The sequence below is a fragment of the Dendrobates tinctorius genome, unplaced genomic scaffold (genome assembly GCF_039654945.1).
Source record: "Dendrobates tinctorius isolate UK_male_01 unplaced genomic scaffold, ASM3965494v1 ptg000086l, whole genome shotgun sequence".
Lineage (NCBI taxonomy): Eukaryota > Metazoa > Chordata > Amphibia > Anura > Dendrobatidae > Dendrobates > Dendrobates tinctorius.
The window spans coordinates 13,286,043-13,312,432 of NW_027361754.1; the positions used below are offsets into that span (position 1 = coordinate 13,286,043).

Consider the following 26,390-nt stretch of genomic DNA (forward strand, 5'->3'; position numbering starts at 1 on the left):
GGCCGTGCCTCGACTTTCGGGAACTGAACAAGATAACGGTTAGGAACTCTTACCCGCTTCCCCTCATCCCAGACTTATGTAACCAGTTAGCTGGGGCCCAATGGTTCTCCAAGTTAGATCTGCGGGGGGCCTACAATCTGATAAGGGTTCGGGAAGGGGACGAGTGGAAAACGGCATTCCTCACATCAGAAGGACTCTTTGAGAACCTGGTAATGCCATTTGGGTTAACTAATGCACCCGCTATTTTCCAAAATTTCATCAATGTTGTGTTTTCTGATCTGATAGGCCGTTTTGTTATTATTTATTTGGATGATATTTTGGTGTATTCCCCGGACAGTCAATCTCACCTGCAACATCTAAAGACTGTTCTCCAGAGACTCAGGGAGAACCAATTGTTCGCCAAATTGGAAAAATGTTCGTTTTTTGTACAGGAGCTGTCTTTTTTGGGGTTGATTGTGTCCTGTGAGGGGTTTCGTATGGATCCTAAGAAGGTGCTGGCGATCGCTGACTGGGTTCAGCCTTGAGATCTCAAGGGGCTCCAGCGCTTCTTAGGATTTGCGAACTATTACCGGAGATTCATTAAAGGTTTCTCTCAAGTGGTTAAACCACTCACGGATCTTACCCAGAAGGGAGCTGATGTAAAAAATTGGTCTGTACTCGCTAAGGAATCCTTCTCAGCAATTAAGAAATGTTTTATGTCTGCCCCGGTGTTGGTGCAACCTGACCCGTCCAAACCATTCATTGTGGAGGTGGATGCTTCTGAAGTGGGGGTGGGGGCTGTGCTGTCCCAGGGTCCGGCCACCCTTACCAATCTCAAACCCTGTGCCTTCTTCTCCAAGAAGTTCTCTTCAGCTGAGAAAAACTATGATGTAGGCAATAGAGAACTTCTTGCGGTCAAGCTGGCATTTGAGGAATGGAGGCACTTTTTGGAAGGGGCGGCTCACCCTATCACGGTTGTCACGGATCACAAAAATTTGGCATACCTTGAATCTGCTAAGAGGCTTACTCCTAGACAGGCCCGTTGGTCACTTTTTTTTTCACGATTTCAGTTCTCAATTACTTTTCGACCGGGGTCCAAAAATGTTAAAGCGGATGCCCTGTCCAGAAGTTTAGATCCAGTGTCTCCCCCTGAGCCGCCGTCCTCCATTCTTCCCCCAGCGGTGGTAGTGGCGGGGGTCTCAACTGAGTTGGAACAAGAAATCCTAAGGGCTCAGGCCCTAGCTCCGGCAACCAGGCCAAGCGATAAACTGTTTGTTCCAGATTCATTGCGGCCTAGACTTCTGCAGGGGTTTCATGATTCTAGGCTGAGTGCTCATCCAGGTATCACGGCCACTAGAGAGGCAGTAACCAGGGGTTTTTGGTGGCCTTCATTAAGGTCCGATGTCAAGGAATTTGTTTCTGCTTGTGGCATGTGTGCCCGTTCCAAAAGCTCGCATAACTGACAGGCTGGGGAACTCATACCTTTACCGGTTCCTGATAGGCCATGGACTCATCTTTCCATGGATTTTATTACCGGCCTTCCACCTTCCAGGGGCAATACCGTGATCTGGGTGGTGGTGGATAGGTTTTCTAAACAGGCCCATTTCATTCCCTTGGCAGCATTACCTTCAGCAGAAACATTGTCAAGGTTGTTTGTGCAGCATGTGGTCCGATTGCATGGGGTACCCCTGAATATTGTGTCTGACAGAGGTGTGCAGTTTGTGGCCAAATTTTGGAGGGTGTTCTGTATGAAATTGGGCATCTCACTCTCCTTTTCGTCGGCATATCACCCGGAGAGCAATGGTCAGACGGAACGCACCAATCAATCCCTGGAACAAATTCTCAGGTGTCTGACCTCCGCCAGGCAGGAGGATTGGTGTGATGCGTTACCGTTGGCTGAATTCGCTTTTAACAACCAGGTGAGTCAGTCCACCAACATGTCCCCATTCCTGATTAACTATGGCTTTAATCCGCATTTTGGGGAGTTTTCTCGGGTGGATTCCGGTTGTCCAGGAGCAGAGGGGTCCGTTCAACGGTTAAAAAACCTCTGGGCTTAAGTCCGGCGTAATATCTCTCGGGCCCAGGGGAGATACAAATATTTTGCGGACAAAAAGAGAGCCTCGGGAGACATGTTTCAGGTGGGAGAGAAGGTTTGGCTCTCCATGCGTAACATCAACTTAAAGGTACCATCAGTTAAGTTGGGACCAAAGTTCATTGGTCCGTACGAGATTATGGAGATAGTCAACCCTGTGGCATATAGGTTGCATCTCCCCGCCTCCTTAAAAATATCTAATGTGTTCCATAAGTCTCAGTTGAAACCAGCAGGATCTGTCAAAGAGAACTCTGAGACTGTTGTTCCTCCAGTGCTGGTGGAGGGTCAATTGGAGTATGAGGTCGGACATATTGTGGACTCTCGGCGGGTGCGCCGCTCTTTGCAGTACCTGGTCCACTGGAAGGGATATGGACCAGAAGAGCGCTCATGGGTCCCTGCTCGTTCGGTACATGCAGATCGCCTGGTTCAGGCGTTCCATGCCAAGTACCCGGGGAAGCCTGGGGGTCCAGAGGCCCCCCGTTGAGAGGGGGGTACTGTCATGATCCCAGTGCAGGTTTTTGAGCTGCACACCGGGGGTTAATGTCTGGAGCTCAGTGCAGGTTTTGACCTGCACACTTGGGGTTAATGATTGTGGCCTCTTTCTGGTTCTGGGAGAGCTTCATAAACCTCTGGGTAGCTTCAATCCCTGCCAGTTATACTTTTGCCTTTGGCCTAGTGTGCTGACCCCCGTGTGCCTGTTTGTTGCTATAGCTTGTTTATATGGTTCTGACCCGGCTCTGTTTCCCGTTGTGAGTTTGCCTGTTGTTTTTGTACTGCATTATTATCTGTGTATGACTCATTGCCTGCGACCTGACTACTCTCTGCTCTCCCCTCTTGTACCTTGCAGCTATCTGTGTATGACTCATTGCCTGTGACCTGACTACTCTCTGCTCGCCCCTCTGGTACCTTGCAGCTATCTCTGTGTGTGACTCATTGGCTACGCCCTGACTATTCTCCCTGTCTATGCCCCTTGGTAACTTTGTCTCGCAGTTACTCTGCTAGGAATTGTCTTGCAGCTCCTAGCTCTGTGGAGTTTAGGCCACGCCTCTAGCAGTCACGTGCTTCAGGTCCTGCGGCTCTGAAGTACGCATCTATTCGGTTGCTGCCCGCTCCACAGGTAGCTTTGAGCACGCTTTCGCTTTACTCAGGGCACGCGCACTGGCTCAGTGAGAAAGTTCAGTGCGGTGTCTCTGATATCTTTCAGCTTTGACCACTGCACACCAGACAACTCCATGTCTGCCTGCAAACTGCCTGCCCGTGTATCCTCCCACAAATGAATTACAGCCTGCCTCTGTTCGCACAGCCTCTGAACCATGTGCAGGGTGGAGTTCCACCTTGTTGCAACGTCGATAATTAGGCGGTGCTTGGGAAGGTGGAGCAATCGTTGCAGCTTCTGCATACGACTGGAGTGTACAGGCGACCGGCGGATGTGTGAGCACAGTCTTCGCACCTTATGGAGCAGGGTTGTTAACTCCGGATAATTATTGAGGAAGCACTGCACCACCAGGTTCAAGGTGTGAGCCAGGCAAGGTGTGTGTCTGAGTTTTGAAAGGGCTATGGCTGCCACAAATTTCTGGCCGTTATCACTAACTACCTTGCCTGCCTCAAGATGTAGACTGCCCAGTCATGACTCAGTTTGTCGCTGCAAGTAGTTGGCCAGTACCTCCGCGGTGTGTCTGTTGTCGCCCAAACACATCATCTTCAACACAGCCTGCTGACGCTTTCCACTAGCTGTTCGATAGTGGGACACCTCGTGTTCAACACTGGCAGCTGCGGATGGAGTGCTCGTGCGACTGCGCTCTGTGGACGAGCTTTCGCTTCTGGAGGAGGAGGAGGAGGGTCTAACGCCTACAGCCAACTGTTTCCTATACCGTGGGCTAGGCAGCACTGTCCCACTGCCGCTGTCCCCTGTGGACCCTGCATCCACCACATTAACCAAGTGCGCAGTGAGGGACACGTAACGGCTCTGGCCATGCCTACTGGACCATGCATCTGTTGTGAGGTGCACCTTTCCACTCACTGATTGCTTGAGTGCATGGACAATGCGGTCTTTCACATGCAGGTGGAGGGCTGGGATGGCTTTTCGTGAAAAGAAGTGCCAACTGGGTAGGTCATAGTGTGGTACTGCATAGGCCATGAGCTCGCAGAAAGCTTTGCTTTCAACCAACCGGTAGGGCATCATCTCTAACGAGATTAGTTTGGCAATGTGGGCGTTCAAAGCCAGTGTACGCGGATGAGAGGATGAGTACTTTCTTGACCTTCTCAGAGTCTCTGGTAGGGTGAGCTGGACTTGAGAGTTGCATATGGTGGAACTAGCGGTGGACATGGCGGACTGAGAGAGGGTTGGTGATGGTGATGGTGTTGGTGGTGTTGCTGATGGCCTAGATTCAGTCTTTCATAGCAATATCATTGTGATTCCATGACTGCTTTGCACTTGCGACAACACCTTGACATTTGCTGCTGGTGGTGTGCTAACCGGTGGGCTTACAGTGGGGGAAGTGATGTAGCGTTGCTGACTACCTTCATTCGGAGCAGGTGCACATGTGGTACGTGAGGTTTGGTAGTCCGTCCACGCTTGCAAGTGCATGGTGGTTAAATGTCTAAGCATGCAACTGGTATTCAAATTTCTCAGATTTTTCCCTCAGCTAAAGGTCTTTGCACACTTCTTACAGATAACTTTTGCCTGATCATTAGGATTTTGTTCAAAAAAGTGCCACACTGCACTCTTCCTACTATGGAAGACATTTTGAGACCTTGCACGCTGTGCTAATTTGACCATCTGGCCAAGCTGTCCTGCAACTCTTTTGGTTTTTGTAACACGTTTTTGGACTGCTATGGTCCTGCCAGATAACAGCTGTTGCTATGTCATTGCCTGCTGCGGATCCTCCTCCTCCTCTTCTGAGCTATTGGCAGCGGCACCCTCTTCCCCCAATGGATGCCAATCTGGGTCAACAACTGGGTCATCCATCACCTCCTCTTCATTTTCATGTGCACCTTCCTCTGTGTCACCGTGTAAGGTGGTATAGTATGCGGGAAGGGGCAGCTGAGTTTCATCAGGGTCTGATTCTGCCTCAGTACACTGCGAGGACAATGTAGTGCTCTGAGTGAATGTACCAGCAGAAAAATCTAGCAGTGGCTGTGCATCAGTGCACTCCATGTCAGATTCATCTTGGACTGGGGAATTCACGATTTTACTTGATAACCCAGGCATGATATGTGAAAAGAGCTCCATGGAGTAATCGGTAGTGTGGCCTGCCACATCCTTCACTTTTGGTTGGGGTGAAGGACGCAAGGAAAGGTGTTGTTCCTGACCAGGAGCCTCCACTGACGACTCAATGCTTTTATTTTTTGAAACTTCAGAAGAGGAGGCGAGAGAGCTGGAGGCTGTGTCAGCAATGTAAGCCAAAACTTGTTCCTGAAGCTCCGGCTTTAAAAGTGGTTTACCTACTCCCAGAAAAGAGAGTCTTTGAGGCCTTGTGGAGCCAGACGAAGACGCAGGCTCAACACCTCATGCCTTAGGTGCTATTGTGCTTTTGCCACTACCAACAGATGCAACACCACCACCACCATCGGGACCAGCTGGCAACCCCTGCCCACTTTCATGGCGTCTTCCATCATACTTCCTCATTTTTGTGAAAATGTACCCAAAATGCTACCAGCTTTATGGTACTGTAAAACAAGATCGAAGGTGTATGTACTATTGGTGAGAATTTGAATCTCACTATAGATTTGAGAACACAGAACTATTGTCTCAGGCACAGGAGAGATTACACCTCAATGTAACAGGCTGAAATTGGATGGTGTATGACAAGGTGGAGGGTGTCTATAGGATTGGTGAGAATTTGGATCTCACTAGAGATTTGAGGACGCTGAACTATTCTCTCAGGAACAGGAAAGATTACACCTCAATGTAACAGGCTGAAATTGGATGGTGTATGACAAGGTGAAGGGTGTCTATAGGATTGGTGAGAATTTAAATCTCACTATTGATTTGAGGATGCAGAACTATTGTCTCGGGCACAGGAGAGATTACACCTCAATGTAACAGGCTGAAATTGGATGGTGTATGACAAGGTGGAGGGTGTCTATAGGATTGGTGAGAATTTGGATCTCACTAGAGATTTGAGGATGCTGAACTATTGTCTCAGGCTCAGGAGAGATTACACCTCAATGTAACAGGCTGAAATTGGATGGCGTATGACAAGGTGGAGGGTGTCTATAGGATTGGTGAGAATTTGAATCTCACTATAGATTTGAGAATGCAGAACTATTGTCTCAGGCCCAGGAGAGATTACACCTCACTGTAGCAGGCTGAAATTGGATGGTGTATGACAAGGTGGAGGGTGTCTATAGGATTGGTGAGAATTTGGATCTCACTAGAGATTTGAGGACGCTGACAATGATGCTCTCAGTCCAAGTATGGATGCAGGCAGCCTAATAAGCAGGACTGCTGCACACACAAAAGGGTGGAAAAATGAACGCTTGGTAACTGTGCAGAAAAGAGGAAGAAAAGTAACAGCAATGCAGCTATCAGGGAGCCTTATAAGGCAGCCTAATAACCAACAGAGCTGATGCACAAAAATAGTGTTAGGAGTCAGATTTCGGCCATTGCCAGGCAGGAATCTAGACCCTCACATGCTGCAGTCTCCTGCTCTGTGTTTAATGCAAAGGAGATTGCAGAGGAGATTGCTTTACAGCAACTCTCTCCGGAGGCTAAGTCCTTCGTCCCTTCTTCTGAGCATGCTCATGGGATAACCTCCCATTGGAGTTCAGGAGTCAGGTGCTCAGGTCCTGCTCCTGATTCCATTGGTTCAGCCCAGGGCTCTGGGGACTTCCAGAAGGTCCCGTTCACTATAAAAAGTGCGCATGGCTGTTCCGCCATGCGCTAGTATTTTTCATACTTGCTGCTGTATGTTTGCTGATGGATGCTTGGACTGGTGACTGACTTATTAAGAAACCCCTTCCCTCTGATAATACGATTGTGTGAGTGTTTGGGTTCACCCAGTAGCAGCGCTAGCGCCAGCGCGCCTATGCTCCATCTACCTCAGCAGCTAGCGTCCTGCATTGCGCTTGTGATATAGTGGTGCCTTCTCTGCGGCACAGTTTACGCCGCGCTATGCTTGCAGTCCTGCCCGGCGTTCGCAGTTGCGACACCATGCACATGTCCAGTTACGGTAGGTCCTCTCGGATGTAGTGACGTTATTTTTATAACTACTCCGGTGACCGGTTACCGCATGTGTGCTGCTGAGTACCTGTGTTGTTAACAGGCTCAGCGTTTTCAGTTCCATTGTCTGCCATGGCAGCTCTGTGTCCATAACAGAGACTGCTAATTTGCACCTGGGTGATATCCAACCCTGTGCACATTGCCGCCATAGTGCTCTGCATCTACTAGCTGCGGTTTTTCCATCCACCGCACGGTGAACCCCGAGTGGCGAAGGCACTTTATTTATATTTTATATTTAGTGTCTTCCGCCACTCCTAACAAATAGAGCCTCCCCTGTCACTGCACACAAAGTGTTGTGTTGTAAGTGGAAATCGCTAACAGCAGAAGCAGTTTTTTGGTTCTTCTTCCCTGCCTAATGCTCTCCCTACAGAATCAGCAGCAGCAGCAGCAGCTCTCCCTATGCTAAATTCGGCAGAAGTAAGATGGCGGTCGGCATGCACGCCCTTTTATAGCCTCTGTGACGCCGCACAAAGCAAGCCAATCACTTTCATGCCCTTCTCAAAGATGGTGGTGACCGATGCCCATGTCATCGCGTTGCCCACAGTGTGCGTCCTCCATCATTGGCTGAAAAAGGGCGCTGGAAGCATCTTTTGAAACGCGACTTTGGCGCTCTGTTCGCCGACCTCGTGGCCAATCTCACGCTATGGTCAGGTTTCGTTTCATGAAACCCGACTTCAGCGAAAGTCGCCGACTTTTGAATATGACCGACCCATTTCGCTCAACTCTAGAGTCTTGGTATTTTGCACTTGTATATGTATGAGTTAGTACTAAACACTTTACACACCGAAGTCTTATATTATTGATGTATTTGTTATACACATTTTTATTATTATTTTTTATTTTACTTTTCACTTGATTTTTTGTTGTAACTTGCTCTCTGCTGTCTTTTGTACTATTTTATTATGCTATGTCTGTGTGTTATACACTGATTGGGATATGAATATAAGATATATATAGGAGACATATTTCAAACTGTTGTAGGTCTAATTTTATATTTATCTTTTTACACTTTGGTGTTTTTCTGTGTATACAGTGTTATCTATCCATCCATTAATAAAGGTTTTTTATCAATTTTTTACGTCCCATTGTGCATCTTCATCTCTATGGATTCAGCACTCCTTTATAGTTTAACGGATGGCGTTGAAGGGGTCGCCCCCGCCGTGCACATCCCCGAGCCAAATGTCCAGTTTCACCGTAGTTGTAGCAGGTAGGCAGTTTTTCTCTGCCGGACGCTCTCATTTCTCGACGAGATTCAGGACTAGTCCTACCCCCAGACGAGTTTGGTGATACTAAGGGTTTCTTCTTTGATTCAGACAACTCTTCTAGTATATCTGGATTTATTTCTGCAACTCTTCCACCCATTCTGGTTCGGTGGCCATTGTCACAGATACCTCCCAGCTCCGGACATTCCCTGTCGGGACTGTCACCCCCTGTTCCTGCTCGCGTGCACGCGCTTCGCTCCCGACTTCTGAAAAGGTCATGCGTGGATTTACCTGTAATCGCTCTCGCAAGGCCTGTTTCAGTAGCACATCTCTCAAGCTCGTCACCAACTGATCCCGCAGTACTATGTCAGTAGACCCTACTCCTACACCGTCTTTCTTAATAATGGCAGTGTGGATCTCCTGCGTACTTCATGTACTGAGTCACAGTCTCCCCCTCCCTGTGAACACGACTAAATAAGCGCATGCGTAATTCCCCAACGTCCGTGGGGTCCCCGTGCGTCTTCTCCAGTATCTGAAGCACCTTGTCAAAAGTGTCCCATTTTCTAGGGGGTTGGAGCATGACAGAATTCCTCACTTCTCCATCCAGAGCCAACATGGCAACCTCTACCTCTAACACAGGGGTCATGGGGTGCATCCTCATCATTCCCCTGACCCGCTCAGTCCAGTCCCATAACAGAGTGTTACTTCCAGTAAATTTCAGGAGGTTGTTCAACATCGCCCCCAAGGGATAAGCTGGACCTTGGGGCCTCCCCCAACTGCTTCCCCACTGCTTGTTCTGCCGCCTCCATGCTGTTTGACTGCATCCTGCCGACTACGCCAAGTGTGAGCAGGTTGCGAGATGCAGTAATGGACAGGAGGCAGAGCAAGGGTTAACGTTATTTTACTTGAACAGGGTATACTCCACGCAGGGAGGAGAATGGATGTAACAGGGGAATAACAGATGGTATGCACACAAATGATATACAGGGTGAAATAATGGATATAGTGGAGGTGGAAACAGTTCTCAAGGGTTAACTTATCAGTTCAATGGCTTCCTGACCGTAGAGTCCATGGTACAAATGATGGTGCTGGGTCGCCCTCCCAGGGCTGTGGGGTACTCGGTACCGGGCCGGTGTCAGCGGGGTGTGTCACAGCGGCGGTGACCCGGTCCGTGGCCCTGGGCACCCAAGTAATAGGGAAATGGTGGAATGTAATTGAATAGTTTGTGAAGCCACCTGTGGTGTTCGGCAAATGAGATGTTAAGCCGACGCTGCATGCAGATCCTCTGGGACTGGTGGTGTGTTGCAGTCAAGATGGTGAAGCTCCCCACAGGTGGAGCTGTAGTCCCAGGGCAGTGTAGATGTAGGGGTAGAGGAGAGGCGCAGGCGGTGTAGAAGCTGGTACCCAGATGTAGCGGTACTGAGTGTGTTGGTGCAGGAATGAATGGAGGACACCAGGGCTTGTAGTTCCAAAGCTTTACTCACAGTCTGTAGTACACACAGGTACCTGCCTCCGTGCTGTGTCCTCCGGGTCAGGGACTCAGTCAACCTCCAGGTCAGCTGGAATGCTCCCTTCCAACACTCCGCCAACATGTGCCTTTCTGAACGTCTCCTCTTATAGCGCCTTTAGTGTGAAGCACTCCTAGTCCTGAGTTACACTGGAGTTCCTCCTAACGGATGTTCCCAAGAACTATACTTGTACGGCAGATAGTTGTAGCCTGCTTCGGGGACTCCTTACTCCTAAGTCCCGGCTCACTATCCAAGTTGCTGTTGTGCCCCCAAGTCTTAGATGGGAGTAGTGCATTTACAGCCCACTACTCCTCCGGTGTCTGCTGCAGGACCATTAGCATCCATACAACCTCGGGGAAAGGGCCCTGGCCTTGCGCTTAGAACTTCTAGGCAGGGTTCTCTCCTAAACCACGTCCTCTGTTCCCTTTTACTCCTACGTTCCGTACAAGTCTTTCCTTCTTATGGAAGATCAGGTTTCTGTTCAATGTCTTTCTCCTTCTTTCTTTCCCGTGCTAGCAGACCCAGGTCACTGAGATCTGCTGCAGCACCTCCTTCCTCCATCCCTCTCCCAGGGATTTTCTCTCCTCACTCCTCACTGACTGAGTGACTGACTTACTGACTGACTGAAATTCTAAATCTTCCCGCTCTTTTATGTATTCTAACTCCACCCACCTCCCAGCACATTTCGTGTTCCAAGCAGGGAGCCACCAAAGGTTCTCTGCTACACTCCAAGCAGGCAGCCGCAATGTGGCTCTCCTGAACTACTGTGTTGTGTGGGATGCAAGTGTTGGAACATGGTCAGGAGCCTCCAACTTACCTGGATGGTGGGGCACCACACCTCAGGAGGAGGTGCAGTACCTCTGTGGCAACTGAAACCTCAGGGGCGCCACAGTGCCAACACAGTTAGCGCGTAGTAGATCCAAAGTTGTCCTGAAAGCGTTGTGGAGCCAAATTCCGACGGCAGCAATGTGTCCTCGGTGTCTGCAGTGGGTTACTTGTTCCAGAGTTTGCTGATCAGGTTGAAGAACACTCCACAACACTGTCGGAGCCTAACGTGGCCCGACAGATGTACACCGGGGAATGAGAGCCCAGTTCATGTTGAGTCACCCAGTCTTTCTTTAGCGGTATGCGTGCGATACTCACGGGCCCGGAGCGTCTTGCACCTGGAGCTGCGGGGGCCAGCGGGCACACGACATGTTTCTGGTCACAGTCTCTGTGAGTTGCTGCAGGGAAGTCTGAGCGCGGGCCTGCGCTGTCATGGCACACAAGGGACAGAGCCGCCAGTTCACCCTGCAGCGCGCTGCTACTTCTCACCAAGTCTCTCTGCTTCGGTGTGCGCTGTGGCCTGTTTAGCTTTGCTTCACCCCCTACTGTCCAGTGCAAAGGTTGCCACACCCCCTACTGTCCAGTGCAAAGGTCGGTCCGGGCTTCTAAGTTTTCCTCTGGACAACAAGGGAGACAGCCCGACAGTTCCGGACCCGGCGCAAGAGAGATACCCCTGGTCCGGTTCTTTTTCCTACATTATCAATAAAGAATATTTATTACACACCAAAAGTCTACATTCTATTTTTATACCCAAGCTGGCGACTGTATACTATATATATATATATATATATATACACACACACACATATAGTGATACTACGACACTAATACTGTAACAGCAAAACAATATCACACATTCAAACTCACAATTACCTAATAATATACCCCAAATTTTATTCAAACACACACATCCAATATCAGCCCACCCGCCAATCGTTCATTATCCCTAAGGAGATACTGCTGTAGTACAGGGTATGCCTAGTAAGTAAAGGGGTTAGAGGGGAGCAGAGGATAATTGGATACTCCACCAATGTGTTCCTCATCTTCTCCCAGAAAATAAGAGAGAGGGAGTATATGTCCCTTGGGATTTTACATCCAGCTCAAGAGAGGTTTATCCAGTCCCAGGTGTGGGGGAAATTGTGTGGCTTTATTCATTTCCACTAATCTTGGCAAAACCTGTTTTAGCACATGGCTGGGCATTCTTTTAAATCCTCCCCCAGCAGCAAAAATGCTGTGATTGTGTCTGAAGAAGGGGAGGGACGCTTCTAATATAACTCGTATATGTACAGTTATTTCAGTTCTTCAATACAAAACATGAATCTCATATATTATATAGAGTCATTACAAACAGTGATCTATTTCAAGTATTTATTTCTGTTAATGTTGATGATCATGGCTTACAGCCAATGAAAACCGAAAGTCATTATCTCAGTAAATTAGAATACTTAATAACAATAGCTTGAAAAATGATTTTAAAATCCGAAATGTTGGCCTACTGAAATGTATGTGACATGAAGTGACGTCATCTCGTCCGCTGCATCAGACGTCAGAGGCAGAGAGGGAATGATGGGTGAGGGAGCGTACTTGACAGTCCCTCTTCCATCATTGCTTTCAAATATATAGGCTTTCAGGAAGCCGATGCAGTAGTACATGCGATGCCAAGCGGAGGGAGGGATGCCCCGAGCTGGCACAGGACCCTAGCTGCCGTGAGGTCTGCCGCCATTAGTGGCACACCACTGGCTGGGGGCCCCAGGAGTAGTGAGTTCCCTGGGGGAAAGGGGCTCTGTACAGATGCCCAGTTTTTCCTGCTCTATCGCCGGCCCTGGGAATAGGGGAGCCCATTATGTCTGCAGTTTGCACGCATCTTTTTGATTGAATTCATTTTGAATGACAGACCAGCATTTGGAGTGGTGGATTATTGTACTAATTTTATTGGATTCTTGTATCCATTTTCAGCACTTAGTTTGGTTATATTTACAACTTTCCATGTTGAAATATCATTGGTGGAGACAGACTGACAAACGACCCAGAAAGCAACAGCACGAGAGAGGCAGGCGATCAGTTTTTTATTTTATAGATTATGATGTTTTTACTCAAACCATTTTTTTGGACCTTAAGCAAATGATTTTCAAAATTAGATACTTTCTTTATTTTAGTAGCTGCTAGGTTCTGACCTCTGCACAGGAGGAATCCCCAGCCAAGGCTTCTGGGGTCTTCCATTCAGTCCCGACCGCAAAGGAGGCTGCTCAGCAAAGGCGCGTCATTCCTGGCATTCCTGGCATTACAGACCCTCTCATCCCTCGGCATCACAGACTTGGCCCTCTCCTGGATCTCATCATACCTAACAGACCGGACATTCAGCGTCTCCCACTCACACACCACCTCCTCACCTCGCCCCCTATCTGTCGGAGTCCCACAAGGTTCAGTCCTTGGGCCCCTGCTGTTCTCTATTTACACCTTTGGCCTGGGACAGCTCATAGAATCTCATGGCTTTCAGTATCATCTTTATGCTGATGACACACAGATCTACATCTCTGGACCAGATATCACCTCCCTACTAACCAGAATCCCTCAATGTCTGTCCACTATTTCATCCTTCTTCTCCACTAGATATCTGAAACTCAACATGGACAAAACAGAATTCATCATCTTTCCCCCATCTCACGTGACCCCCCCTACGAACCTATCAATTACAGTAAATGACTGCCCACTCTCCCCAGTCCCACAAGCTCGCTGCCTCGGAGTAATCCTTGACGCTGATCTCTCCTTCAAACCACATATCCAAACCCTTTCCACTTCATGCCGACTTCAACTCAAAAATATTTCACGCATCCGTTCATTCCTCACCCAAGAATCTGCAAAAACCCTAGTCCATGCCCTCATCATCTCTCGCCTTGACTACTGCAACCTCATGCTCTGTGGCCTCCCCTCAAACACTCTCGCACCCCTCCAATCTATTCTAAACTCTGCTGCCCGACTAATCCACCTGTCCCCCCGCTATTCCCCAGCTTCTCCCCTCTGTCAATCCCTTCACTGGCTCCCAATTGCCCAGAGACTCCATTACAAAACCCTAACCATGACATACAAAGCCATCCACAACTTGTCTCCTCCATACATCTGTGACCTCGTCTCCCGGTACTTTCCTGCACGCAACCTCCGATCCTCACAAGATCTCCTTCTCTACTCCCCTCTTATCTCCTCTTCCCACAATCGCATACAAGATTTCTCTCGCGCATCACCCCTACTCTGGAACTCTCTACCACAACATATCAGACTCTCACCTACCATCGAAACCTTCAAAAAGAGCCTGAAGACCCACCTCTTCCAACAAGCCTATAACCTGCAGTAACCACCGATCGACCAAACCGCTGCACGACCAGCTCTACCCTCGCCTACTGTATTATCACCCATCCCTTGAAGATTGTGAGCCCTCGCGGGCAGGGTCCTCTCTCCTCCTGTACCAGTTACGACTTGTATTGTTTAAGATTATTGTACTTGTTTTTATGTATACCCCTCCTCACATGTAAAGCGCCATGGAATAAATGGCGCTATAACAATAAATAATAATAATAATAATAATAATAATAATCTTGCTCAAGCTAATGCAGTCAGGTTGGTTGCTGCTGCCACCTCTGGTTCAGCTTTAGCAATCCGCACTAGCCAGCAGCGAGCAGCTCCAGAGGCTAAGTCCTTTTTGCAGCCTACTGAACATGCCCGTGGGACGACCTCTCATTGGAGGTTGGAGGTCACATGCTCAGGTGCTCAAGCAGCTCGGATTGGACCATCAGGAAGGTCCTGGAAGGACACTGCTATAAAAGGTTCGCATGGCCGCTCGGACATGCACTAATATAGACAGTAATTTGTAGTGGTGTGTGTGATGATGGATGCTTGTGAACCGCTGACTGACTCATTATGAATCCCCTTCCCTTTGATACGCATGTTAGTAGGATTTAGAGTTTAGAGTCAGTGCCGAGTAGTGGCACTGCTTAGCGCCTCAGTGCTCCCAGCTCCTGTCCCATGTTAGCGCAAAGTGTGTGCCAAGCTATATGGCACCACTGTACCTCATCTACTGCAGTGCCTGTCAGAGTGGCGCCGTGCAAACTCCTGTACTATTAGAGTGCGCTTTCCAGTCCTGAGTCTAGGCTGGTAAGTGGTGGCCAGTACAGCACTGTATGCACTTTAGTGCGGTTTCTGTTTAGTTCGGTTTCTTCCTGGCACCGCAGTTGCGGCGCCGAGTGCTAGTGGTCTAGAAGGACTCTAACCCAGCGTCTTTGGGGCTGAGTCCTGAGACTGTACACTAGTGCTCACTCCGCCGAGTCCTGTGACGTTAACAGGCTCCAGCATTTGTTACAGCGGCTCTGTGAAGTAACAGAGTTCGCTCCCGTACTCACCGGGTCAGCGGTTAACCCGCCGGTGTTTTGTTAGTACTTCGCCATTACAGAGCAGCAGTTTACCATCTCTGCATGGTGGACTCCGCGTTGGGATAGCACTTTCGTATATTTATATTTAGTGCGATTCGCAAACCCTAACAGTAGCATAATTTGCAAATTTCAAATGCACAGTACTAATAAAAAAAACCCTCTGGGATCTTTTATAAAATACTTTTTCTAGATTAGGACATACTTAAGCAAATTAGAAGTATTGTCTGTAGACTATAAGGGTAAATAATAAGATATAGGAAGGCCGGGATTGTGTGGCGCGCCTGAGGCTCAGTCGCCACAGAGGTACTGCACCTTCTCCTAAGGTGTGGTGCCCCACCATCCAGGTAAGTTGGGAGCTCCTGACCACGCTCCAATACTCGCACCCCACGCAATAGAGTAGTTCAGCAAAACCACATTGCGGCTCCTTGCTTAGAGAGTAGCAGAGCACCTTTGGTGGTTCCCTGCTTGGAACACTAGACGTGCTGGGAGGTGGGTGGAGTTGAGAATACATAAAAGAGCGGGATGGTTTAGGATTAGAGGTGAGTCTTTCGGGCAGTCAGAAGAGTCTGAGAGAGGAAGCCACTCGGAGTGGAGGGGGGATCTCTGGAAGAGGGATGGAGGAACGAGTGCTGCAGCTGCCTCAGTGACCTGAGCCAGCTGGCATGGGAAATGAAAGAAGGAGGAGGACATTGAACTGCAGCCTGAGCTTCCATAGGAGAGAAAGACAAGTACGGAATGTAGGAGTAAAAGGGAACACAGAAGACGTGGGTTAGAGGAAGAACCCTGCCAGAAGTTCTAAGCGCAAGGCCGGGGCCCGATCCCCGAGGTTGTATGGACACTAATGGTTCTGCAGCAGACATCGGTGGAGTAGTGGGCTGTAAATGCACTACTCCCATCTAAGACTTGAGGGCACAACAGCAACACGGATAGAGAGCCGGGACTTAGGAGTAGAGAGTCCCCGAAGCAGGCTACAGCTGTCTGCCGTGCAAGTAGAGTTCTTGGGAACATCTGTCAGGAGGAACTCCAGTGTAACTCAGTACTAGGAGATCTTCACACTTAAAGGCGCTATAGAGGAGATGTTCAGAAAAGGCACATAAGTTGGTGGAGCGTGGAAGGGAGCATTCCATCTTGCCTGGAGGTTGACTGAGTCCCTGACCAGGAGGACACGGCACAGAAGCAGGCACTACAGACTGTGAGTAAATCTTTGGAACTGCATGCCCTGGTGTCCTCCATTCCTTCCTGCGTCCATCTGCCTGGCACTACTACACCCCCTGCGCCAAACACTACACCATCTAAGCGTCTCCACATCTACACTGCCCAGGGACAACAGCCATGCCTGTGGAAGGCTATAACATCATTGCTGTACCACACCATCTGTCCCAGAGGATCTGTCTGCAACGTCGGCTTAACACCTCCCTTACCAAACACCACAGGTGGCGTCACGAACTATTCATCTAACTTCATTCCACCATTCACAACAACCTCCCCTATTACTTGGGCGCTCAGGGCCACAGTCCGGGTCACCACTGCTGTGACACATCCCACTGATACCGGCCTGGTACCGAGTACCCCACTGCCCTGGGAGGGCGACCCAATTGATTATAATGTTCCGATATAAAACTTTACATATAATCTTTGCACTTAATATGTTAGTTTCGACATAGACCTACTTCTCTTTGTGAGCCACAATGTATATGAGACCTTTACAGTCACATAAATCATTCACTATCATTCTCTTTTTAGTGTAACAGCAGTCGATGATAAAGCCTTCTCCAGCCAGAGATTTCCTGACAAAGTCCTCTTCATAGTTGAGCATATGTAAAGTGTCTTTACCAATTTTTATATATGTTGTTTCTAAATCCCCAATTATTATAATGTGTCCTCCAGGTTTTAGCAACTTTGAGAACTTCCTGAGATATTTGATGTAATCATCTTTATCTTTGCTGATAAAATCCAGAAGCCAAACACTGATGACACAATCGGCTGGTGGTAAGACGATCGGATCCATCATATTTTCTTTCTCGAGGTCACATTTCACAACATGATGAAGGGCTGATCTCACTTTTTGTTCTTTATCCTTTAACTGGTAACTGAAAAAAAGAGAAGTTTGAAGAAAATGTTATTTAATACTGTGAACAGTAATAAGAAGTCATGAAATTACCAGATTCTAGATTGATAGAAAGGCATAAATCATGACATCCCAATACTACCCAGAATTATCCAAAACCCAATGGATGAAAACATTGGTCTAAGTGGATAAATGTTGATATTTTTCCCCCCTTTTTAATTTCTTAAATTATTTTTCTACTGACAGCTAAACAAAAAAATGCAAAAAAAGAGATGTTTAGTTGATATGCTAACTAAACATATGCTATGTATCTCCTATGCAGTAGCAACAATGACAATGGATCTGCATTAACCCCTTCCTGACATCCGACGTACTATCCCGTCCATGGGACCTGGGCCCCTATGCCCATGGACGGGATAGTACGTCTACCGCGATCAGCGGCGCCCACGTGGTGAGCGCCGCTGATTGCGGCCGGGTGTCAGCTGATTATCACAGCTGACACCCGGCACAATGTGTCAGGGGCGTCACGGACCGCCCCCGACACGTTAACCCCTTGCACACCGTGATCAAACATGATCGCGGTGTACCGGGGGTTAAAGGGAAGCATCGGCAGAGAGGGGGCTCCCTCCGTGCTTCCCTGAGCCCCCCACGGCAGCGCAATGTGCAGCGCTGCTGCCGGGGGCTCCCTTCCTGCAGGCCCCCGAATCCAAGATGGCGACGGGGGCCTTCGGGGGCCTGCAGGAAGCTGGCTTCCTCAGTGCCTGCAAAGCGCAGGCATGAGGAAGCCTTGTGCACTGCCTGTGACAGATCGTTGATCTGTCACAGTGATCTGTGATGTGACAGATCAGCAATCTGTCACAGAACAGTGATGTCCCACCTGGGACTATTTAATAAAGTAAAAAAAAAAAAAAAAAAAAAAATATTCCCCCAAATAAATCCATTTTTTGAAAATAAAAAAAACAAAAAAAACAATAAAAGTACACATATTAGGTATCGCCGCGTCCGTAACGACCCACCCTATAAAACTGTCCCATTAGTTAACCCCTTTAGTGAACCCCTTAAAAAATAAAAATAAAAAACGAAGCAAAAAATAATGATTTATTATCATACCACCAAACAAAAAGTGTAATAACGCGCGATCAAAAAGACGCATATAAATATCCATGATACCGCTGAAAACGTTATCTTGTCCCGCAAAAAACAAGCCACCAAACAGCATCATCAGCGAAAAAATAAAAAAGTTATAGCTCGCAGAATAAAGCGATGCAAAAATAATTATTTTTCACATAAAATAGTTTTCATTGCATAAAACCGACAAAACATGAAAAAACGACCTAAATGAGGTACCGCTGTAACCGTACTGACTCGAAGAATAAAACCGCTTTATCAATTTTACCGCATGCGGAATGGTGTAAACGCACCCCCCCAAAAAGAAATTCACGAAACGCTGGTTTTTGTTCATTCTGCGACCCAAAAATCGGAATAAAAAGCGATCAAAAAATGTCACGTGCCCGAAAATGATACCAATAAAAACGTCAACTCGTCCCGCAAAAAATAAGACCTCACATGACTCGGTGGATCAAAATACGGAAAAATTATAGCTCTCAATATGTGGTGATGCAAAAACTATTTTTACAATAAAAAGCGTCTTTTAGCGTGCGACAGCCGCCAAACATAAAAACCGCCATAAATAGTAAATCAAACCCCCCGTTATCACCCCCTTAGTTAGGGAAAAATAATAAAATTAAAAAAATGTATTTATTTCCATTTTTCCATTAAGGTTAGGGTTAGGGTAGGGTTAGGGTTAGGGCTAGGGCTAGGGTTAGGTCTAGGGTTAGGGTTAGGGCTAGGGTTAGGGCTAGGGGTGTGTTGGGGTTCGGGTTGGAGTTAGAATTGGGGGTTTCCACTGTTTGGGCACATCAGGGGCTCTCCAAATGCAACATGGCGTCTGATTTCAATTCCAGCCAATTCTGAGTTGAAAAAGTCAAATGGTGCTCCTTCCCTTCCAAGCTCTGCCATGCGCCCAAACAGTGTTTTACCCCCACATATAGGGTATCAGCCTACTCAGGAGAAATTGCAAAACAATTTTTGGGGTCCAATTTCTCCTGTTACCCTTAGAAAAATAAAAAATTGGGGGCAAAAATATCATTTTTGTGGAAAAAAATGATTTTTTTATTTTCACGTCCGAGCGTTATAAAATTCTGTGAAGCACTTGGGGGTTCAAAGTGCTCACCACACATCTAGATAAGTTCTGTGGGGGGTCTAGTGTCCAAAATGGGGTCACTTGTGGGGAGTTTCAATAGTTTAGGTACATCAGGGGCTCTCCAAACGCACATGACACCCGCAGACCATTCCATCAAAATCTGCATTCCAAAACGTCACTACTTCCCTTCCGAGCCCCGGCGTGTGTCCATACAGTAGTTTTCTCCCACATATGGGTGTCAGCGTACTCATGACAAATTGGACAACAACTTTTGGGGTCCAATTTCTCCTGTTACCCTTGGGAAAATGAAAAAATTGGGGACTAATTGATCATGTGTGTGGAAAAAATACGATTTTTTTATTTTCATGCCCGGGCATTATAAACTTCTGTGAAGCCCTTGGGGGTTCAAAGTGCTCACCACACATCTAGATAAGTTCCTTAGGGGGTCTCGTTTCCAAAATGTGGTCATTTGTGGGGGGTTTCCACTGTTTAGGTACATTAGGGGCTCTCCAAATGCAACATGACACCCGCAGAACATTCCCTCAAAGTCTGCATTCCAAAACGTCACTACTTCCCTTCCGAGCACCGACGTGTGTCCATACAGTAGTTTTCTCCCACATATGGGGTGTCAGCGTACTCAGGACAAATTGGACAACAACTTTTGGGGTTCAATTTCTCCTGTTACCCTTGGGAAAATAAAAAAATTGGGGACTAATTGATCATGTTTGTGGAAAAAATACGATTTTTTTATTTTCATGCCCGGGCATTATAAACTTCTGTGAAGCCCTTGGGGGTTCAAAGTGCTCACCTCACATCTAGATAAGTTCCTTAGGGGATCTAGTTTTCAAAATGGGGTCATTTGTGGGCGGTTTCCACTGTTTAGGTACATTAGGGGCTCTACAAAGGCAACATGACACCTGCAGACCATTCCATCAAAGTCTGCATTCCAAAACGTCACTACTTCCCTTCCGAGCCCCGACGTGTGTCCATACAGTAGTTTTCTCCCACATATGGGGCATCAGCGTACTCAGGACAAATTGGACAACAACTTTTGGGGTTCAATTTCTCCTGTTACCCTTGGGAAAATAAAAAAATTGGGGATTAATTGATCATGTTTGTGGAAAAAATACGATTTTTTTATTTTCATGCCCGGGCATTATAAACTTCTGTGAAGCCCTTGGGGGTTCAAAGTGCTCACCTCACATCTAGATAAGTTCCTTAGGGGGTCTAGTTTTCAAAATGGGGTCATTTGTGGGGGGTTTCCACTGTTTAGGTACATTAGGGGCTCTCCAAAGGCAACATGACATCCGCAGACCATTCCATCAAAGTCTGCATTCCAAAACGTCACTACTTCCCTTCCGAGCCCCGACGTGTGCCCATACAGTAGTTTTCTCCCACATATGGGGTATCAGCATACTCAGGACAAATTGGATAACAACTTTTGGGGTCCAATTTCTCCTGGTTCCCTTGGGAAAATAAAAAAATGGTGACTAAAAGATCATGTTTGTGGAAAAAATACGAATTTTTTATTTTCACGCCCGGGCGTTATAAACTTCTGTGAACCACTGGGGGGTTCAAAGTTCTCACCACACATCTAGATAAGTTCCTTAGGGGGTCTAGTTTCCAAAATGGTGTCATTTGTGGGGGGTTTCCACTGTTTTGGTACATCAGGGGTTTTCCAATCGCGACATGATGTCCGATCTCAATTCCAGCCAAAAACGTTAAATGGCGCTGTTTCCCTTCCGAGCTCTGCCATGCGCCCAAATAGTGGTTTACCCCCACATGTGGGGCATCAGCGTACGCAGGACAAATTGCACAATAACTTTTAGGGTCCTGTTACCCTTGGGAAAATAAAAATTGGGGTGAAAAGATCATTTTTGTGGAAAAAATATGATTTTTTAATTGTACTGCTGTACGTTATAACTTCTGTAAAGCCCTTGTGGGTTCAAAGTTCTCACCACATATCTAGATAAGTTCCTTAGGGGGGTCTAGTTTCCAAAATGGGGTCACTTGTAGGGGGTTTCCACTGTTTAGGTACATCAGGGACTCTCCAAATGTGACATGGCGTCCGATCTGAATTCCAGACAATTTTGCATTGAAAAAGTCAAACGGCGCTCCTTCCATTCTGAGCTCTGCCATGCGCCGAAACAGTCGTTCCCCCCACATATCAGGTATCAGCGTACTCAGGACAAATTGCACAATAACTTTTGCAGTCCAATTTCTCCTGTTACCCTTGGTAAAATAAAAAAAATTGAACCTGAAATACTTTTTTTGTGAAAAAAAGTTAGATGTTCATTTTTTTTTTTAAATATTCAAAACAATTCCTGTGACGCACCTAAAGGGTTAATAAACTTCTTGAATGTGGTTTTGAGCACCTTAAGGGGTGCAGTTTTTAGAATGGTGTCACTTTTGGGTATTTTCTATCATATAGACTCCTCAAAGTGGCTTCAAATGTGATGTGGTCCGTAAAAATAAAATGGTGTTGTAAAAATGAGAAATCGCTGGTCAACTTTTAACCCTTATAACTTCCTAACAAAAAAAAATTTTGGTTCCAAAATTGTGCTGATGTAAAGTAAACATGTGGGAAATGTTAGTTATCAAGTTTTTTGGGTGCTATATCTCTGTGATTTAAGGGCATAAAAATTCAAAGTTGGAAAATTGTGAAATTTTCAAAATTTTCACCAAATTTCCGTTTTTCTCACAAATAAACGCAAGTTATTTGAATGAAATTTTACCACTAACATGAAGTACAATATGTCACGAGAAAACAATGTCAGAATCACTGGGATCCATGGAAGCGTTCCAGAGTTATGACCTCATAAAGGTACAGTGGTCAGAATTGTAAAAATTGGCCCGGTCATGAACGTGCAAACCACCCTTGGGGGTGAAGGGGTTAATATTATAAATACTTCACCTCTTTCCTTCCATGTCTACATGAAGTTTTGTTGCATGACCCCAGTCAAATGCTCCTGTACGTTCGTCCGCCCATCTTTTCAGCTCCATGATGCATCGGTCACTGACTTTCAGCACTATGATGTGTTCGAAAAACTCACAGGCTGCATATAAATGATGAACCAATGGACCAGCACTAAAGTCAATCAAGACATCTCCTTTTATATGACCTGCAGAAAAAAAATCCCAATATTAAAAAAGCTGAGATGTTTAAGGGGTTCTAGGGGATTAACATATTGATTATCTACCAGGGTAGAACTGTAGATTGATTAGTGGCTGCTACCGAGAACTGCAGTCTATCTTCCATTCTCCTATTTATTTGGCTGACGCCATTTTGCTGGATTCATGTAAATAGAATCCTCCAAAAATTCAGATTCATTAAAAGCTAATTTGATTTGTTTAGAGCCAATTTGCTCATCTTCAGTATTTATTTACAATCAATTAATTTTAGGTGCCAAGTAAAAGTTTATAAAAAGTTTTTTCCCCTTTTCCTCATGAGTAGCAGGTTAGTAGACCTCCATCGGGGTGGGCACAATGAGACCTTCAAGATAAGAAACCAATGAAATTTTAAAAATAAAAATTCTTCAATTATAAAAGTATAAAAAAAAAAGTAATACATACCCTCTGAGAATGTTTTTGCAAGATTTTCAATGGGAAATAACAAGGCATCCTCTTGAAAGAACTTAGCAGTTTTAGCTGAATAATAATTCTCTAAACTTTCTCTGGAGTCAAAGCCATCTTCATGATAATGTTTATTGCTACTGGAGTCCATCGTTTAATCTTGTATCACTGGAGTGACGACCTCTACACCAGCTCTTAACTTCTTATATAATCACAAGGAATCAATTTGCAATTTGTAAATATTGCTAACGACATCATAAGATCTTGTGTTCTTGAGGCACTCATGGGAACATGAGTTTTCATAAATTCCCATGGAGAATAAATTATCTTTCCTCATGTGTTAAAAATTTAATTAAATCAAAAGAAAAAAAACATTGTCGGTATCTCTGTGTCCGAAAAATATTCTCATCTGTTACATCATCATTTTATGTAATTAGAAAGGTGAAAAATACCAGAATTGCTGTTTTTTTTATCCTGCCTGTGAATAAAATTAAATAACAAGAGCTTAAGAAGGCTTATATAATTCCAAATGGTAGCAATAAAAACTAAAGCTCTACCCACCAAAACTAAGTCTTTGTTCAGTTCCATTGGCCTTAAAATTCATGTTTGATGGATTTTTGGTTTTGGTGACTCATTTTTTTAAGTGTTTTTATAGTGGAAAAGAGATAAAACATAAAAATAAATAACACATTTGGTATTGCTGTGATCGTATAGATGCACAGAAAAAAACTGACCATTAGCGATTAGCAAATCTGTTGGAATTCCATTAGGCAGATATTAATGGAAATTAGCCAAAAATTTAATTTTGCATAGTATGTATCCACTGCAAATCAAATGTGCTTTATTATGCTTCAAGGTTTTTCCTGACCCCAGAAAATAATAAAAAAACAATATTATACTCACCCTGCTACAGCTAAAAAAAAAAAAAAAAAAAAAAAATCCTCCCATATATTATAATGCGCAGTAAGTGACAATTACTATATGGAATTGTTTTTAAATGAAATGGATGATTCGCGTTTGTAAGAATCTTTTAACCCCTTAGGGTATGTGCACACGTTGCGGATTCGTCTGCGGATCCGCAGCGGATTTGGCCCTGTGGATCCGCAGCAGTTTTCTAAGGGATGTACAGTACCATGTTATCCTATGTAAAATAAAAACCGCTGTGCACATGCTGCGGAAAATTCCGCGCGGACATGCAGCGGTTTATTTTCTGCAGCATGTCAATTCTTTGTGCAGAGTCCGCAGCGTTTTTACACCTATTCCATTATAGGAATCAACAGGTGTAAAAACGCAGGCGAAAACCGCTCAAAATCTGAAGAAAATCCGCAGGTAAAACGCAGGCATTTTGACCTGCAGATTCCGCGTGGAAAAATCTGCAACATGTGCACATACCCTTAGTGACAGAGCCAATTTAGTATTTAATGACCAAGCAATTTTTTTACAATTCTGATCACTGTCACTTTATGAGTTTACAGCTCTGGAACGCTTCAACGTATGCAACTGATTCTGAGAATGATTTTTCGTGACATATTGTACTTCATGTTAGTGGTAAAATTTCTTCTATATAACTTGCGTTTATTTATAAAAAAAAAAGGAAATTTGGCAAAATTTTTGACAATTTAGCAATTTTCAAACTTTTAATTTTTGTACACTTAAATCAGAGTGTCTCACAAAATGCTGTAGTTAATAAATAACATTTCCCACATGCCTACTTTACGTCAGCATAATTTTGGAAACATGCTTTTTTTGTTAGGACATTATAAGGGTTAAAATTTGACCAGCGATTTTCTCATTTTTCCAACTAAATTTACAAAACCAATTTTTTAAGGACCACCTCACATTTGAAGTGAGTTTGGGGGGCCAATATAACAGAAAATACCCAAAAGTGACACCATTCTAAAAACTGCACCCCTCAAGGTGCGCAAAACCGCATTCAAGAAGTTTATTAACCCTTCAGGTACTTCCCAAGAACTAAAGTAATGTGGAAAGAAAAAATGAACATTTGAATTTTTCTCAAAAAACAAACTTTCCTATCTCATATGCCAATGACACCGTTCGATTGACCTTGACAGATCCTTAACCCCCTATGAAGTCTTATGCGCCAAAACAAAAGCATCCACCAAAATTCATTCAACAATCACTCTCTACTTAACATAGACGTACCTCTAAAACGGGCATATCTATCTCAATGGGAAAAAGACATAGATACCTCCTTCTCTGAAATGCAAATTAAACACATCTATAGGAATTCCCATGGTCCCTCCTACTGTGTACGAATTCAGGAAAATGAATTCAAAATTGTCACTAGATGGTATATTACCCCCGAGCAGACTCATAAATAGCATCATTCTACGGCGGCAAACTTTTGGAGATGTGGAGAGATAGATAGCAGCTTTATCCACATCTGGTGGTCCTGCCAGATTCTTCGGCCCTTTTGGGAAGAGGTATCCACAATCATAAATAAGGTGCTGGGCAAACGTGTCATCTTGAAACCAGAAAATATATTTTTTAAACCTTCCACTATGGCAGAACGATAAAGATGCTTCTAAACTTGCATAATATATCCTAGCTGCTGGAAAATCCTTGATACCTATTAACTGGAATTCCTCAACACTACCCACTATTCAACAGCTCTTCTCTAAAATTGAACTAATTTTTCACATTTAAGAATTAGCAGCAAGAGTAAATCATTGTTCCATTAATTTTAATAGCATTTGGAAGCGCTGAACTAATTTTTGTCATGGTCACGCGTGTCTGGACGCAGCGGCTACCGCAAGGCGAACCCATATGACACACGTGACCCTGGATACACCGCCTCCAGTGGGGCGAATTTAAATAATAAGATGTGCAGCTGGATACGCAGCCTCCAACAGGCAAATTTAGGTAATACACGTATATATACAAAAGTCTGGAAGCCCCGCCTCCAGTAAGGCAAATTTAAATAATAAAGGGAAAACCTGGATAACAATAACAATGGTGGCCCTGCAATAGGGAAACGGGGAAGTGGAGACCTCCTGCACTCCCCTGAGCCAGTGTCCCTGCACTCCTAATGTTCTCTATGTCAGTTCCGCACCGGGCGACGCACAGGAACCTTAAAACCCTGACTCGCCCTGCACCTAAACCCTCACTAGGGAATTGGTCGGTGCGGAAACTAATCCCACCACTGCACTAAACACACATAAGGGAAAATGACAATACAGGGAGACACCACTTAGCTTTGCCCTGTTGCTTTTGCTCCCCGCAACAGAGCCCACCACCTGCGTGCATCTTCTCCTTCAACAGGATCCATCACTAT

General features: G+C 45.7%; 1 protein-coding gene across 1 annotated transcript; it reads right to left on the reverse strand.

Moving 5' to 3' along the window:
- Positions 1–12,879: 12,879 nt before the first annotated feature.
- On the reverse strand, positions 12,880–23,266 carry LOC141097698 (nicotinamide N-methyltransferase-like). The gene is made up of 3 exons (XM_073585077.1): positions 23,096–23,266; positions 22,437–22,644; positions 12,880–17,341 (listed from the first exon to the last, which is right to left on the reverse strand). Exons 1-3 carry the CDS (start codon positions 23,244–23,246, stop codon positions 16,918–16,920), a joined length of 783 nt encoding a protein of 260 aa, XP_073441178.1. The 5' UTR covers positions 23,247–23,266; the 3' UTR covers positions 12,880–16,917.
- Positions 23,267–26,390: the final 3,124 nt, after the last annotated feature.